At 42.2% G+C, this 14,442-nt stretch overlaps 1 protein-coding gene across 3 annotated transcripts in view; it reads right to left on the reverse strand.

The window, feature by feature from the left end:
- LOC128496778 (aspartyl/asparaginyl beta-hydroxylase-like) overlaps window positions 1-13,454 on the reverse strand; it is a 42,835-nt gene extending 29,381 nt beyond the window's left edge. Inside the window, exon 1 of one of the 3 annotated variants that reach the window (XM_053466568.1) lies at window positions 13,151-13,454. In XM_053466568.1, the coding sequence (XP_053322543.1) occupies window positions 13,151-13,190 (40 nt within the window). In that variant the 5' untranslated portion in view covers window positions 13,191-13,454. The remainder of the gene's footprint in view (window positions 1-13,150) is intronic. The other 2 variants (XM_053466569.1, XM_053466570.1) reach the window with 2 other exon arrangements.
- Between the last annotated feature and the right edge of the window lie 988 nt (window positions 13,455-14,442).

Here is a 14,442-nt window from a genome sequence, read left to right on the forward strand (position 1 = left end):
GCATAAAGACTCGTCCAACGTTCTACCCAAATGACTCGTACTTGTCCTCATAGAAGCCTTGATGTGTCATTTAAACAAAATTAACATGAATTCGAAGTTTATCAACATGACATACTGGTAGCAAAAGTATTAGTAATTAGGAGTCTTGGATATGATCAGCATATCTGGGAACTCTCAGTTTCTGACCCAGAGTCTGGGGCAAGAACTCTGGATTTCGCTGCTTTTGCTACCAGCATGTTATAGTTGATGTGCTTGCTTGAATACAGGCGATTTAATTAGGTGTATCTTTAAATAATTACATGTCAAGGTTTCCATGAGGATAGGTATTAGAGCCATTTGGGTAACAGATTTGGTGAGCTACTACACAGAATATTCTCAATGTGCTATTACACAGTTTAGATTTTAACAGTCTGCACATTTAGAACGCTCCCAAGTATGACCAGCAGATCACTGTAGAGCAAGGGTCTCCAAACTGTGGCCCTCTACATGTTGCAGGATCTCTCATAATGCTTTCAGCCAAGAAGCACACAAAGAAAAGCTTGACAAAGGCCCTGTTTGGCCAAAACTGTTTTTTTTTTTTTTTTGCTTTCTCTTAATAAAAGTATCCTAAAGATTGGAAGCTGTTTGGAGTGTGGGGATTCCTTTTCTTTGTGTGCTTCAAGAGGGTTTATGCTGTCCCTTTTTTCCTGCTAGCACCAAGCTTCCTGGGAGTTGAGTGCACAACCATTTTTTCTTTTTTTTCAGCCAGGAAGCTGGCAGAGGCGTATGAGAGGTGTAGTCCCACAAGTGCTGCAGTTTGGAGACCTCTACTGTAGAGTATGAATACTTCAGCTCCAGACTGTGATCCTGAGAATCTGCCCTTTCACCCAGAGTTTACCCCTAAGCGACTTCCCCAAGTATTGATATATTTAATGGAGTGATAGTTGAGGGTTTTTTTTCTCGCTCCCTTTCCCATACTTCACAACGTTTTCTTTTTATACAAAAGTTCCAGCTACCAAGGTGAAAATTGTTTACTTCCAAACAATACCGTCAATCAGGCCCGGACTGGGACAAAAAATAGGCCCGGGCATTTAAGCCTGAGCAGCCCATATTTATTTATTTATTTATTGTTAAAGCCCACCCTTCATGTACCATCTTTGCATTTAATCATTCACACAAATCATTAACACATTCATTAATGCAGTCTCACAAATCATTCAAGCAATTCATCCTCACATGAATTCATTAATTGTCATACGCATTCACACAATTCATCCACACATTTATTCATTAATTCTCATACGCATTCACACTACCCCCTCTCTTCATCTTACCTGCCCCTTCTCACTATGTAACCCCCTTCCCCACTTCTCAATATGTACCGCCTCTATCTATACCCTCTCACCCTTTTCTCACTATCTAACCCCCCTCTGCCCCTTTTCACTGCACCCCCCTCCCTCACCCTACTTACCTTGTTGCCGGAGCAAGCAGCAACTGCGACCGGGCCCGCGGCAGGGCAGGATTGACTTAGGGGCTGATGGAGCTGCAGCTCCAGGCCCCCACCTTAAAATAGGCCCAGTCAGGACCGGACTGACTGGTCCTATATGGCCGCATTAACGCAGAGCCCCTTAAGCCCGCCGCAACTACCCCCTCCACACATATACCAATCCACACACATACACCAATCCACACACATACCAATCCACACATACACACCAATCCACACACATACACCAATCCACACACATACACCAATCCACACACATATACCAATCCACACATACATACCGATCCACACACATACACCAATCCACACACATACACCAATCCACACACATACACCAATCCACACACATACCAATCCACACACATACCAATCCACACATACACACCAATCCACACACATACACCAATCCACACACATACACCAATCCACACACATACACCAATCCACACACATACACCGATCCACACATACACACCGATCCACACATATATACCGATCCACACACATACACCAATCCACACACATACACCAATCCACACACATACACACCGATCCACACGCATGCCAATCCACACACACATACCAATCCACACACATACACCAATCCACACACATACCAATCCACACATACACACCGATCCACACATATATACCGATCCACACACATACACCAATCCACACACATACACCAATCCACACACATACACCAATCCACACACATACACCAATCCACACACATACACCAATCCACACACATACACCAATCCACACACACATATACCAATCCACACATACACACCGATCCACACATATATACCGATCCACACACATACACCAATCCACACACATACACCAATCCACACACATATACCAATCCACACATACACACCAATCCACACATACACACCAATCCACACATACACACCAATCCACACATATACCAATCCACACACACATACCAATCCACACACACATACCAATCCACACACACATACCAATCCACACATATATACCAATCCACACATATATACCAATCCACTCTCACTTAATGCTTTCCTACCTTTCCTTTCTTCTTTCAGCTTCTTTTCCTCTTCTTCAGTCTTCTCTGTCTTCTTCCTGGTTCAGAGGGCACGGACAGCGGTGGGCGCGGCTTCAGTGTTGTGCGCCGGGATCTGAAAACAAACCCCGGCGCACAACAGCTGTTGCCGCGCGGATCACAAGGGAGCGGTATCGGAGGTCTTTAACAGACCTCCGGCTCCCTTGAGTGATTTTAAGCCGGGTTGAACCCGGCTTAAAATCACTCAAGGGAACCGGAGGTCTGTTAAAGACCTCCGATACCGCTCCCTTGCGAGCCTGCTCCTCCAGCGGCGGACATTACTGTCCGTCTCTGGAGGGGTGCCGGGTGCCGCAAGTTGGCACCCCCTGATGAGCGGCCGCCCCCTGGAGTGTGGCGGCCGCCCCCTGGAGTGTGGCGCCCTGTGCGGTCGCACACCCCAAAGGTCGGCCCTGCCCTAAGGGGCCGGGAAGCCCCCACCAGGGCCGTCCTTAGGGGTCTGCGGCCGCACAGGGTTTAAATTAAAACATCGGGGTTTTTTTTTTCAACTTTATTTAACATCCTCCATGTTAAATAAAGTAAAAAAAAACCCCGATGTTTTAATTTAAACCCTGTGCGGCCGCAGACCCGTAAGGCCGGCCTTGGTGGGGACTTCCCGGCCCCTTAGAGTGGCGGACCCGGTCGCAGTTGGTAGGGTAGGGGCCTGGAGCTGCAGCTCCATCAGCCCCTAAGTCAATGCGGCCCTGCCGTGGCCCGGCCCACCGGGCAAATGCCCGGTGTGCCCGATGGCCAGTCCGGGCCTGCCGTCAATTGATTTTACAGCACTGCCTTTTGCACGTCAAACCATTTTTTTTCAATGTCGTTTCCTCCTCAGACTTACAGTATAACAGGTTAATTAAAAAATGAAAAGAAAAAAAATATCAAATTTTGTTTAATGTGAAGCTCAAACAAGATGTTTAAATCATCTTAAATATAGTCACTGGTGAGCTTTCAGACTTGTAACTATGGGACAAAGCACATAAGATAGCACTGAGCATATGAATTCCTCTAGAAGGAACACACGGTGGAATCCATTCCTACCAGGACATTGAGAACGTATTATATATGGGACATGGCAGCAAACCAAAAGTAAGGCTACACCTTAAGCTGCTGAAAATCATAATTATGCGTCTATGGGTCAGTGTTTACCTGACCCCGATTCTCCGATCAGGATTTCTGAACTCTATTATAACCTTGTGAGAGCCTGGTACACGTGGTCAGATGTTGCCCACATGGACATTGTACATACCTGTACTCCATTGGTACCACATTGGTCAGAGCACCCAAACGCCTTTTACAGCACCTTTTTTGGAGCCAAGGGCATCTAATTCAGAATGGCAGTTTGACGATTGTGTGCCAACACATGTGGTGGTATTATACTCTGCATGTTGGCGTGTAACATGTTAGTCAAAAAACAGGCCTTGAAGCAGTCCAGGTGTCACCTTAACAAAAGGAACATTACTGACGCTGCATTCCACAGCACAATCTGGCTTGCTGGACGGGCACAGAATGTATTTATCATTGTTTACTGCTAGAATACTTTTTCTTCACTCCAGCCTCTGGATCTGCCAAACTATAGTGGCAGGCAGTCAATGCAAATTCAAATTACACTTTGGAATACGGTGTAGAAAAACAAAGTTTTGTTTATTGTGTATTAAAAAACAAGCACAAAAAACACTAAAGTGCTGAAGTGTTAAATAGTTTGACCCAGAATGGGTAACTTTACAATTATACAGTCTTCTGCTTAAAACACAAAGTTCCACTAATGTGATGGGCTCTATTCGCTAAAGGGAGAGTTGTGTTTCGGTCCTTGACTTCATTATACATTATGAAGGACCAACGGCAGTGAATTTCTGCGAGAAGAGGAGCCTGGCTTGCTCTGTAAAATGGACCAAACATGGCAACACCTGATCCTTGATGTTCATGCGTTATCACAGTGTGACTAATCCTTTACTCTGTCCACTTAATGTTTGAAACACAAAAATAAATGACACTAAATGTCAAATTTACTTTTCTTTAAAATTAAATTTGGCAATTAATTATTAATTCTACATAGACAACATTCAAGGATATCACACAAAAGCTAAAAAAGGTGGCCATAAGGAAACACTGAATATAAACACACAGAAAACCAGAGTTATCCTATTATGAATTGTTCATTTTATATATCAGTACCAGGTGTTTATTATAGTTTTCTGTTGATATATTCCTTGTAGGATAGTCATTTGATTTAAATTATAACTTATTAAAAATAACGATCAAATCTTCTACTAACATAGCACACACACACACATATAACTAGCCGTCCAGTTAGACCATGGCAGGTATCCCCAAATCATCTTCAGGAGCATTATAGCGCTATATAAAACAATAAATAATAATTATACGTCTGGCCCTGATGAAGCCTTTGCTGAGGTGAAACATGTTGGATGGATAAACTAAGGAATCTGTCATTTCCTAGGGCATTGGTTGAATTTAGATGTCAAGGATATAATAATTGTAACTTACCTGTGGATACCAGCTTCGGCTCAAGAGGATCATTACTAATTTATCAAGTAGTTTTCCTACTGCATCAATAGTATTTTAAATTCCCCCAATGACTTTAGGGTACTATTTAAGTTGTGCCGGTTTAGAGTTCAGATTTGTTATTCATTCATGCATTGAAACCAGCCAATGGACCAATAAAAAACAATTTTTTTAAGTCTATGTAAGTAAATGTTTTTAATCAGTGATAGTCTAAAATCAATAATTATAAGCATCTCCAGAAAGGTTGAGTACACATAACACGACCAAACAGTGATGGCTAGGTAAAACGGAAATTGTATCCTGTATACTATTGCAGCATTGAAAAAAAATCTGGGTCATTCCTGCACTAGTTAATTTCATACTCAAAATAAACGTGAAATACTCCACACAGCACCAGAAAGGTATGAATTCAATCTACGGTCACACTTTTTACTCCATGCTTCATCAATTAGCATTGCACGACTTGGAATGTGGTTTACTGGTTGCGGATAAAGTATTAAAAATAAACAGCGAGCAGCAGGCTTCATGCAAAGAAAATCTGCATCAAATAGAAAAACTGTTAGCAAACGTGTTATCTTCCTAAAAAGCATAAGAAAACCATTTCACGCAATTACCAGCTTGTCCGATTTATTGTGAGAGGAGACTTCGGAAGGTGAGGAGTCGCTGCATATAGAAAGGAACAAAACTATTAAAAATAAAGGTGACATAGAGATGAATTATGTTTCTTGCACATTCTCCGAGACTAAACTCAAAAAAACTTACAAGATTCTTAAAAGACCATTTTTTCCAAAACTATGCTATAAAGCATACGAACCTCCTTCCCTATAAGAGGTTTGTTCCGTTAAGACATTCTAAATTTTATAAAAACTTAACTTGCCAAAGGAAGTGAAGTCAGACAGACAGCATCATTTGGCAAATATTCATATTCAATGTTTTAAAAAAAGCTTGCTTTTACACGTCAGTAAGAAAGCATATTTGGCAAGCAGTTTTCCTGAATGTAAGCATCTTCTGGCACAGTGTACCTTTAAAGTAAGTATCCTACAGCATTAAATCTTCAGTAGTATCCGGTCTTCCCACTGATTGGTGGTTACAGTTTCCTGAATGAGAGTTAGAAATCACTTACTACTACTTAAAGTGGCAAGAAAAAGTCCACCCTTTGAAATTACCTAGTTTTTAGCAATAATCGTTAATAAAATGTGATCTAAGTCACAAGTATAGACAATCACAATGTGCTTAAGCTAAAAAAAACAAACCAAACATTCACAGTGCTGGAATTCTTGCCCACTCGATGATGGGATGCCATCCAGGTCCTGAGGCAGCAAAACAGCGCAAAATCATGATGCTCCCTCCACCATTGGAATGATGTTTTGATGTTGGTATACAGTGAACTTTTTACACTATACATAGTGCTGTGTGTTCTCCCCAAACAATTCAACCTTAGTTTCATCACTCCACAAAACATTTTCCCAGTAGTGTTGTGGAGTGTCATGGTGCTCTTTGGCATACTTCAGACAATGTCAACTTGGAGAACAGCAGCTTCCTCTGTGGTGTCCTGCCATGGACTCCATGCCTGTTCAATGTTTTGAATATGGTAGACTCATGGACAGAGATGTTACCCAGTTTCAATTATTCCTTCAAGCTTTTAGTTGTTATTCTAGGGTTCTTTTTTTAACCTCAGTGAGCAAGAGCCATCTTGGCTGTGCATCCACATCTAGGGAGAGTAGCCACAATACTAAATAGTCTTCACTTATAAACAATTTGTCCAACTGTAATCAACAGTTCTTGATTATAAGTCTTCAGAGATTTCTTTTTTGTAAAGCATGGCTCACTTCAGCAGATGCTTCTTAACAATAGTAAATTAAATTTATGTTAAAGTAGCTCCAGGTTTGCTAACTCCTGACTCCAATTAGCTTTTGTTGAAGTGATTAGGCTTTCACATACTCTTTCCTACCCAAACTGTGAATGTTAGAATGATGTATTCAATATGGACAAAAACCAATACAATTTGTGTGCTATTAGTTAAAACAAGTCGTTCATTATTGTAACTTAGATCAAGTCATATCATATTTTAAGACATTTATAGATAAATGCAGTTAATCTCAAAGGGTTCACTTATATTTTCTTGCTACTTTATGTAACCATATTGCTTTAGGATCCGCTGCCTGTGTACACACAAACAAAGCAGCCAAACCGGGGCTATGGAGAGCATTTAATTAATTTTAAATAATGCTGTCTGAATACAAATCTTAAGCATTTATCAACCCAAACTAGAGCAATTATAGCACTAATTTCCACAAATAAAATATTAATAAACACTTCATGAATAGCAGCTGCCTTTCTCTTGCATTCTCCAGATCTGGCGATTTGCACAAAAACTATTTCAGTTTGTACAGATTTGAAAAAGAGAAAAAACAAACAAAGGTTATTTAACCCCTTAAGGACCAGGTTGTTTTTTTAAAAAAATTGCACACTTTGTAAACAAGACTGAAGCAACACTTCTGTGGCATTTGTGTCTAGCTGTAATATCCTTCTTTCTCATTTACTGTATCCACAAAAATTATATATAGTTGTTTTTAGGACATGAACTATGGTCAACAAATTTAAAAGTCAACTTTTTCCCCAGCCATGTATTTATTTTCATATATTACCTTATGGTCTGCAGTTATAGGATATTTATTGGGGCAATAAAACATAAAGCACACCTTTCTTCAGTGCTGCATTTCTTAGTACGTGCTACTGTTAACCCCTTCATGCCAAGGGGTATTATACCATAAAGACTCAAGCTTGTATGTTTAACCATTATCATACACTCTAAAACCATACAGTTAAAGACACACATGACAATGTCTTATGCTCACAAACACTAACACCTTACAGTAAAACACACGCCAACGTTCTACACTCATATACCCGCAGGCTAACACCATACACCAATACACACACATTATATGCTGACATACCCACATGCTAATGCCATACTGTAACATACAAAACACCATACATGCCAACGCTGCACTCTTACACACATGTACACACCATCCAACAACATACACACACTGGCCAACACTATACAGATAAAAAAAAACCCTAAAACTATGCACACTCAACCTGGTACTCCAGTCCAGTAGACATACTGACTCTGGCACTATTCTTTTACACACATCTTGTGGCATTGTGAATCGGGCACTCTATGCCTCCCTGCAGGGGCGTGCGGCGAAGCAGGTGCCGTGGGGTCACGTAATACATGTTATGTGACCCTGCTGGGATCCTCATGGCACCCTCTTCACTGCGCCCTTACAGCCTCACTCTGAGCGTGGTCTACCAATTCACGGCTGAGCTGTTGTGACTTCTAGACACTTCCACGTCACAATAATAGCACTTAATAGTGGACCAGGGCAGATCTAGCAGGGCAGAAATTTCATGAACTGACTTGTTGCAAAGGCAGCATCCTATGACAGCGTCACATTTAAAGTCCCTGTGCTTTTCAGTACATCCCATTCTACTGTCAATGGCTGATTTTATACACCTGTTAGAAATGGGTGTGACTGAAAAACCTAAATTCAATAATTAGGCGGGTTGTCCATATACTTGGTCATACAGTTTAACTAGATCTTGCAAAGGATTAACCTCAAATGAACTTGTGTGGATACCACAAGTGGATAAAGGCCAGGCGAGGCCCTAGGGCAGCACTGCTACAAGGGGCTCTCTCTCCAATATACTTTACATACGCCACAGTGCCCTTGGCTGCTTGCTAAGCGTGTCAACATTCATTTTTTCATGTTAATTATTTTAGGGAGTTAGCAGCCCAAGGATCAAATTATGAACTCAATGCACAAAAGTAAATATAAACTGTAACATTAAACAATGCCAGTAAGATTTGACTACATTATCATTCTACACATACCTTTTGGATAAAAAAAAAAGGGAAGTATGAGAACAAGATATGCAAACCTTGGCCTAGTTTTCCATCGGGACAGTATTACACTTATCCAATGTAGTATTAATTATGGTATGTATCCCTGTGGCTCAAAGTTAGCAATAGTACAAGATGAGCAGGTTTATATCTGCTTGATTATAAGAGCCGCCAAAATATTAATAACATTATACCCCCTGTTTGCCACCCCCCCCCGATGCCTTATATCCCCTATATGCCCCTCCCCCCTGACCTGTTCCCTGTGCTTTAGACTCCCTGGTGTCAGCCGGTGAACATCTGAGTGATTCGCGCAGACAACCTCCGCTGCTGCCTGGTACTTCCGGTTGGGCTTCTATGATGGATCATCGTTCATAGAAGCCCCAAATGAAGTGCAGGCATCAGCAGAGGTTGGTTGCGCGCATCGTGCAGATGTCCACCGGCTGCCAGACAGGAGGATCCAGGACTCCTGCAGCGCTGCGGGGGATCTGGATCTTAGTCTTATAGTCAGACCTCTATTTAAAGTCTGATTATAAGACGACCTTGAATATAAGACAAGGTGTATTTTTCTAGGGCATTTGCTCTAAAAATAAAATAAAACCCTTGTCTTATATTTGAGCAAATACGGTAATCTGTCCGCTCAGCTGCACTTGTAGCTTTCTTTGTGACTCCGGACCGTATATCGCTCCAGTCCCAGATCACAGGTCTTAGACTGGGATCTGGAAAATAAGGCAATCTTGCTTGAAACAACTGTTCTAGTCAACTTTAAGAAGTGCTATACTAAGTAGCTGTCATGTACTGTATAATCTAGCACACCCTAGGGGTAGGCATTTCTTGCTCCAGCAATTCTCTAATATAGAAACTGTCTAGGTTTGGTAATCCGGCAGTCATTCGCTGCTCCCCTTGGTGATTATCTCTCCTTTTTAACGTCTTTCTTCCCTTTTGATTAAACTGCCGATTTCTGTAGATCGGTTCACGCGGTGTTTGTAAGGGTGAGAAGACGGGAGATTATGTCTGAACACAGGAAATCCATTAATTACTGTCAGGGTGAAAAAACAGCTCTCGGCTTCCACAAGGTAAACATTTAAACTGAATCCGTCCAAAATTACACCGAATGACAAATAAAAAATACATGCTATAAGTAGTTTTAAATAATACATTCAGTTGTGGTAAAAGTTGCCCCTTAACAGCTATGGTACACGGTATGCAAAATGGGCCACGGCGGAACTCTAGTGTCTCCTACTGGCGACCACCCAAGAAAAACTTTTGGCAAGTGCTATAGGGGCTGCCGATCTGCTCCCGAGCCGACCTGCAGCGCCCCCCTTCTCAACAGCCGTCATGTCTTTAACTGGGAATGTGCAATGGCAACCCTTTCCACACACGTGTGCGGGTTCAGGGGTGCGGAGCAGACCCCCACTCGCAGTGTTCTGATGCCTGCAGACAGCAATGGGTGATCCTGGCATCATGGGACCCTTTTTCCAGTAAAAAAATTAAAAAAAACAGTTTTTATATTTTCCTTAATACCGCATAAACATAGAAAAGGCATATTTTTTTCTTTCTTTTCTACTTATTACTGGAAAGAGGCACCTATGATGCAGGGATCACCTATTGCTATACAAATATATATAAAACTTTTATGAATTTAAAAAATGTTTATTTAATTTTTATAAAAACAGGCTCATGAGCTTTTGTGCATTACAACCCGCATCAACATCAGCCTTAGGGAGATTGGGATTGTAGCCCCCACAAGTAGGGGGCCTAGAGTTTGTCTTTTTTGTGTGATTATAGAATAGGGGTCCACCTTCTGTCCTCAAATGACACTCAACTTCAAAAGGCAATGTCTGCTTTATATGCCTTTTGTATACTCGTTTGTGGCACCATTTCTAAATAAGGCCACTGATTTATAACTAGCGGCCCATATGCCGTTCTATTAAATTAATCACCAATTGTTGGGTCCCAAGCCTACTCTTCTGTACAGTATGAGGACCTCCCCAGTACAACAACCTTAAAATCATTAAAATTTGATTATTATAAACCTGCCTCTAATGTATGTAAATGAAGAAAATCAAATGGAATGTTGGAGTTCTTGCATGTGTTTACGTTATAACTTACTGAGAGGGTGGTGGATAAATGGTACACCCTACCGGCAGAAGTGGTAGAGACCATTATAACTTATAATTGAGTGAATTTTGACATGAATGCTATCCTGAATCTTAGCCAAGACCAAGGACTGACTTAAGATCCGAGTCGCTGAAATGGGCAGACTAGATGGGCTGAGGGGGTAATTTCTGCCATCAAATTCTATGTTCCTATATGTTTTAAGAAATAACAAAAAATACCAAAGCGTATTATTATTATCAAATCTTACGGTTGCCCTGGCTTTCTTCGGTAAATGAAAGAGTTAACGAGGCAGCGTTTTTGGAACAAGAAATGCCCCATGTCCAATTCAAGCTTGGATTCAGCTGAATCAGCTCTTACACGGCGCTTGTGTTGTTTTGTGATGCACTGAACCACACAACAGTGTATTACTGCCACTTAGGTGACTTCGGCTTTCATTTCATCTGAAAATTACTTGCACTTTTAGCCATTTGCTTTCGGGAAAAGAAACAATTCTAACATCCATAAACTGATTTATATAGATGAATACTTGAGAACATTACGCAGAAAGGCGCTACATTTCTCATTAAGTATGAAAAGAATATTTGGTGGGTTATTTTTTTCCTTTTAAATTACTTCCTATGCCTAATAATCGCCTCTTATAATGCTAATGGATGCAGATGATTATCTCGCATTCTAACGTGATATGTGATACTTTATGGGTAGCTATATCACGTCCAAGGTCACTGAACTCCATACAATGATTAGAAGGGAGTGCGTTTCTTCTCTCAGCGATACAGAAATGTAGAATTTGACAGCAGATAAGAACCATTCAGTCCATCTAGTCTGCCAATCAGGCCCTGGCCTCGTCAGATTCAAAATAGCTTCATGCCGATCCCACTCGTATTTAAATTCCATCACTGTCTCCGCTGCTGCTACTACTTCTGCTGGGAAGCTGTCCCGCTTATCTACCACTCTTTCAGTAAAACAAAATGTCTTTCCAATACATCTGACCCTCTAGTTTTAGATTATGACCTCTTGTACTAATACGAAATGAGGATTAAATCAGTCACGAGAGGGCAAGTAGATTACATAAAAGGGGTTTAACGTTTAAACTAAATGAAGCCAATGAAAGTAAAGATACAAAAGAGCTTCCAGTTAAGAGGAATCTGTGTGGTTTTATACAGTGCTGAGTATATGGCAAGCAAAGGGTGGGTCAGCACTGATAAGAACTAGAATAAAGGTGAGTTCATTATCCTATGGCAGACATAATGTATTCTTTACACATTCTATAACTGCTCTTCTGGTTAAATTGTAGCAAAAGAACACTTTGGACTCGTGGGAGGTTAATAGGAATGGCTGCGCTCACTCGCACCTCCAGCTTGCTCCTCACTCCTGTCCTCAATAACCTCTCATCACATCTGGATCCCAGGGCTTAGAGCTCCAGACTACACTAGGCAGGGGGAGACGGAGGGGGGCTGATCGAAAACATCTGGCCCCTAACTCCTCCTTACATTTACTTCCAGAGCCCCCTCCAGAGTGACACGTGAACAAGGAGGGATCCCGGGAGCCACATGGAGGGGATTTCCGCTACACCTGATCGCACTGCAACTTTCATTCAATTACCGGGGGTTCTAGATTCCGTCTGGGCCCAGGAAGAATGAATACACTGTATTAAGAGAAACAGTCATGGAGGGGTTAATACTAAAGCTGTATATGACATTAATGGGGATTAATATAAACATTATTTGGGAAATTCCTCCACCTGCAAAAGAGCTTTGGATCCTGAGATGGACTCCTCAGTGTTCGATAAGAAAAAGGAACCGAATTGTAATCGTTCAGGATAGAATGCATTTGAATTGGGAGATCGGTGATCACTGTGCTGACGACCGTATCGATCTACTAGTGCAAGTCTCACCTACACCCAAAACCCAATGCTTATCGGCTCACCCGCGCATAACAAGCGTTTTCTGATGCGATGCTCACACGCCGACAGACATACAAAGGGTTAAAGCCTAGATTAACGAGACGTACTGACCTCTTTTTGGTCCCGATCTGCTTGATCTCTTGGGAGCCATGATTGTGTTCTGATTTATGTAAATGTGGAGACGAATGTCCAATCAGAACCGCTATGGTGATTTACGGCGCAGCCCCGGGTATCTGCAGAGTACGGCTCGTACCGGCGCGGTGACAGTAGTCTGAGGAATGCCTCGGTTCCCTTACCCTGAGTTAGTAGATGCACCCAGCCACGCTTCGTTACGTGACCACCCAACCCTCTTTGCCCGTTTGGACCGCCCTGTTCCTGGCCTACAGCGGCTTCAGCCAATGACGAGCGCCACTGGGAGGGGATAGAGTCCAACCCCCGTCCCGGAGAGAAGCGCTCGCCCCGTAAGCTCTAGCAGGGGCCAATACAATAGGGGGCGTGGCTACCCAGCGCTTATTAAACGTGGCAACATGGAAGCAGATGTGATCTCGCGAGAAAGAAAATCAGGGCGAGCAGGGCAGGTTCGCGTAGTCAGTTTGGCAGAACCCTCTTTATAGTTAATGGCGTCTGTGCGCAGCGCTGTTACATTACTAGTAGAATACATATATTCATATGCAATGCTGTAACTGCACAGCGGGGGCACAAAGCAGAAAGCAAAGGGACACTCCGCCATCATGTGCGTTCCAGTGTGGTTTATATCTTTGTGGTTGTCATGGCGCCCTGTTTTGCAAATGCATGTGTGGATTCTGCAGAAGCCCTCCAGTTTCCCCTTCCCCCCGCTAGTCTGCACATTCGTCTGAACGTATCTAAATAAATGCGATATACTTCCCGCCAGTCCGCCCCAGCGCTGCCTCGGCGCATGCGCTGTAATCGCCTTCATTGGTTTCAGTGGAAAAGCTTTCCTGCCACGGATTGGCTGCTTCAAGCCGTCTCTTTATTAATTTAGAATGAAAGGCGATAATTTGGTATGCTGATGCTCCAATATTTGGCAATAAAGTAAACAGTGCCGTTTGTTTAGAACTGCGACATAAATCATTGCGACACAGATCATCGCAGATTTTTTTTTTCCAGAGAAAGCGTAAGAGCCAAATTATACAAAACACTCCCCAATCTAAAAACCCATTATTGGATTTCTAGGAGTTAATACTCTACTGGAACAATTCCAATAAGGCGCTCAATGAGGAGCATGAATGATCGAAGATTGTGTGCGTATGATTTAACATTAACTCTGTCTGGGTGGGGGTAGATAAGGCAGACACATTTAATGTAGGAGTAGGATTGTGTGATAACTCTGTGTATCGAGGGTGTAACGTCTATGGGGCAGGAGGGGTAGTTTCCCCGGTCAC

This window comes from Spea bombifrons, chromosome 5 (genome assembly GCF_027358695.1).
Source record: "Spea bombifrons isolate aSpeBom1 chromosome 5, aSpeBom1.2.pri, whole genome shotgun sequence".
Classification (NCBI taxonomy): Eukaryota; Metazoa; Chordata; class Amphibia; order Anura; family Pelobatidae; genus Spea; species Spea bombifrons.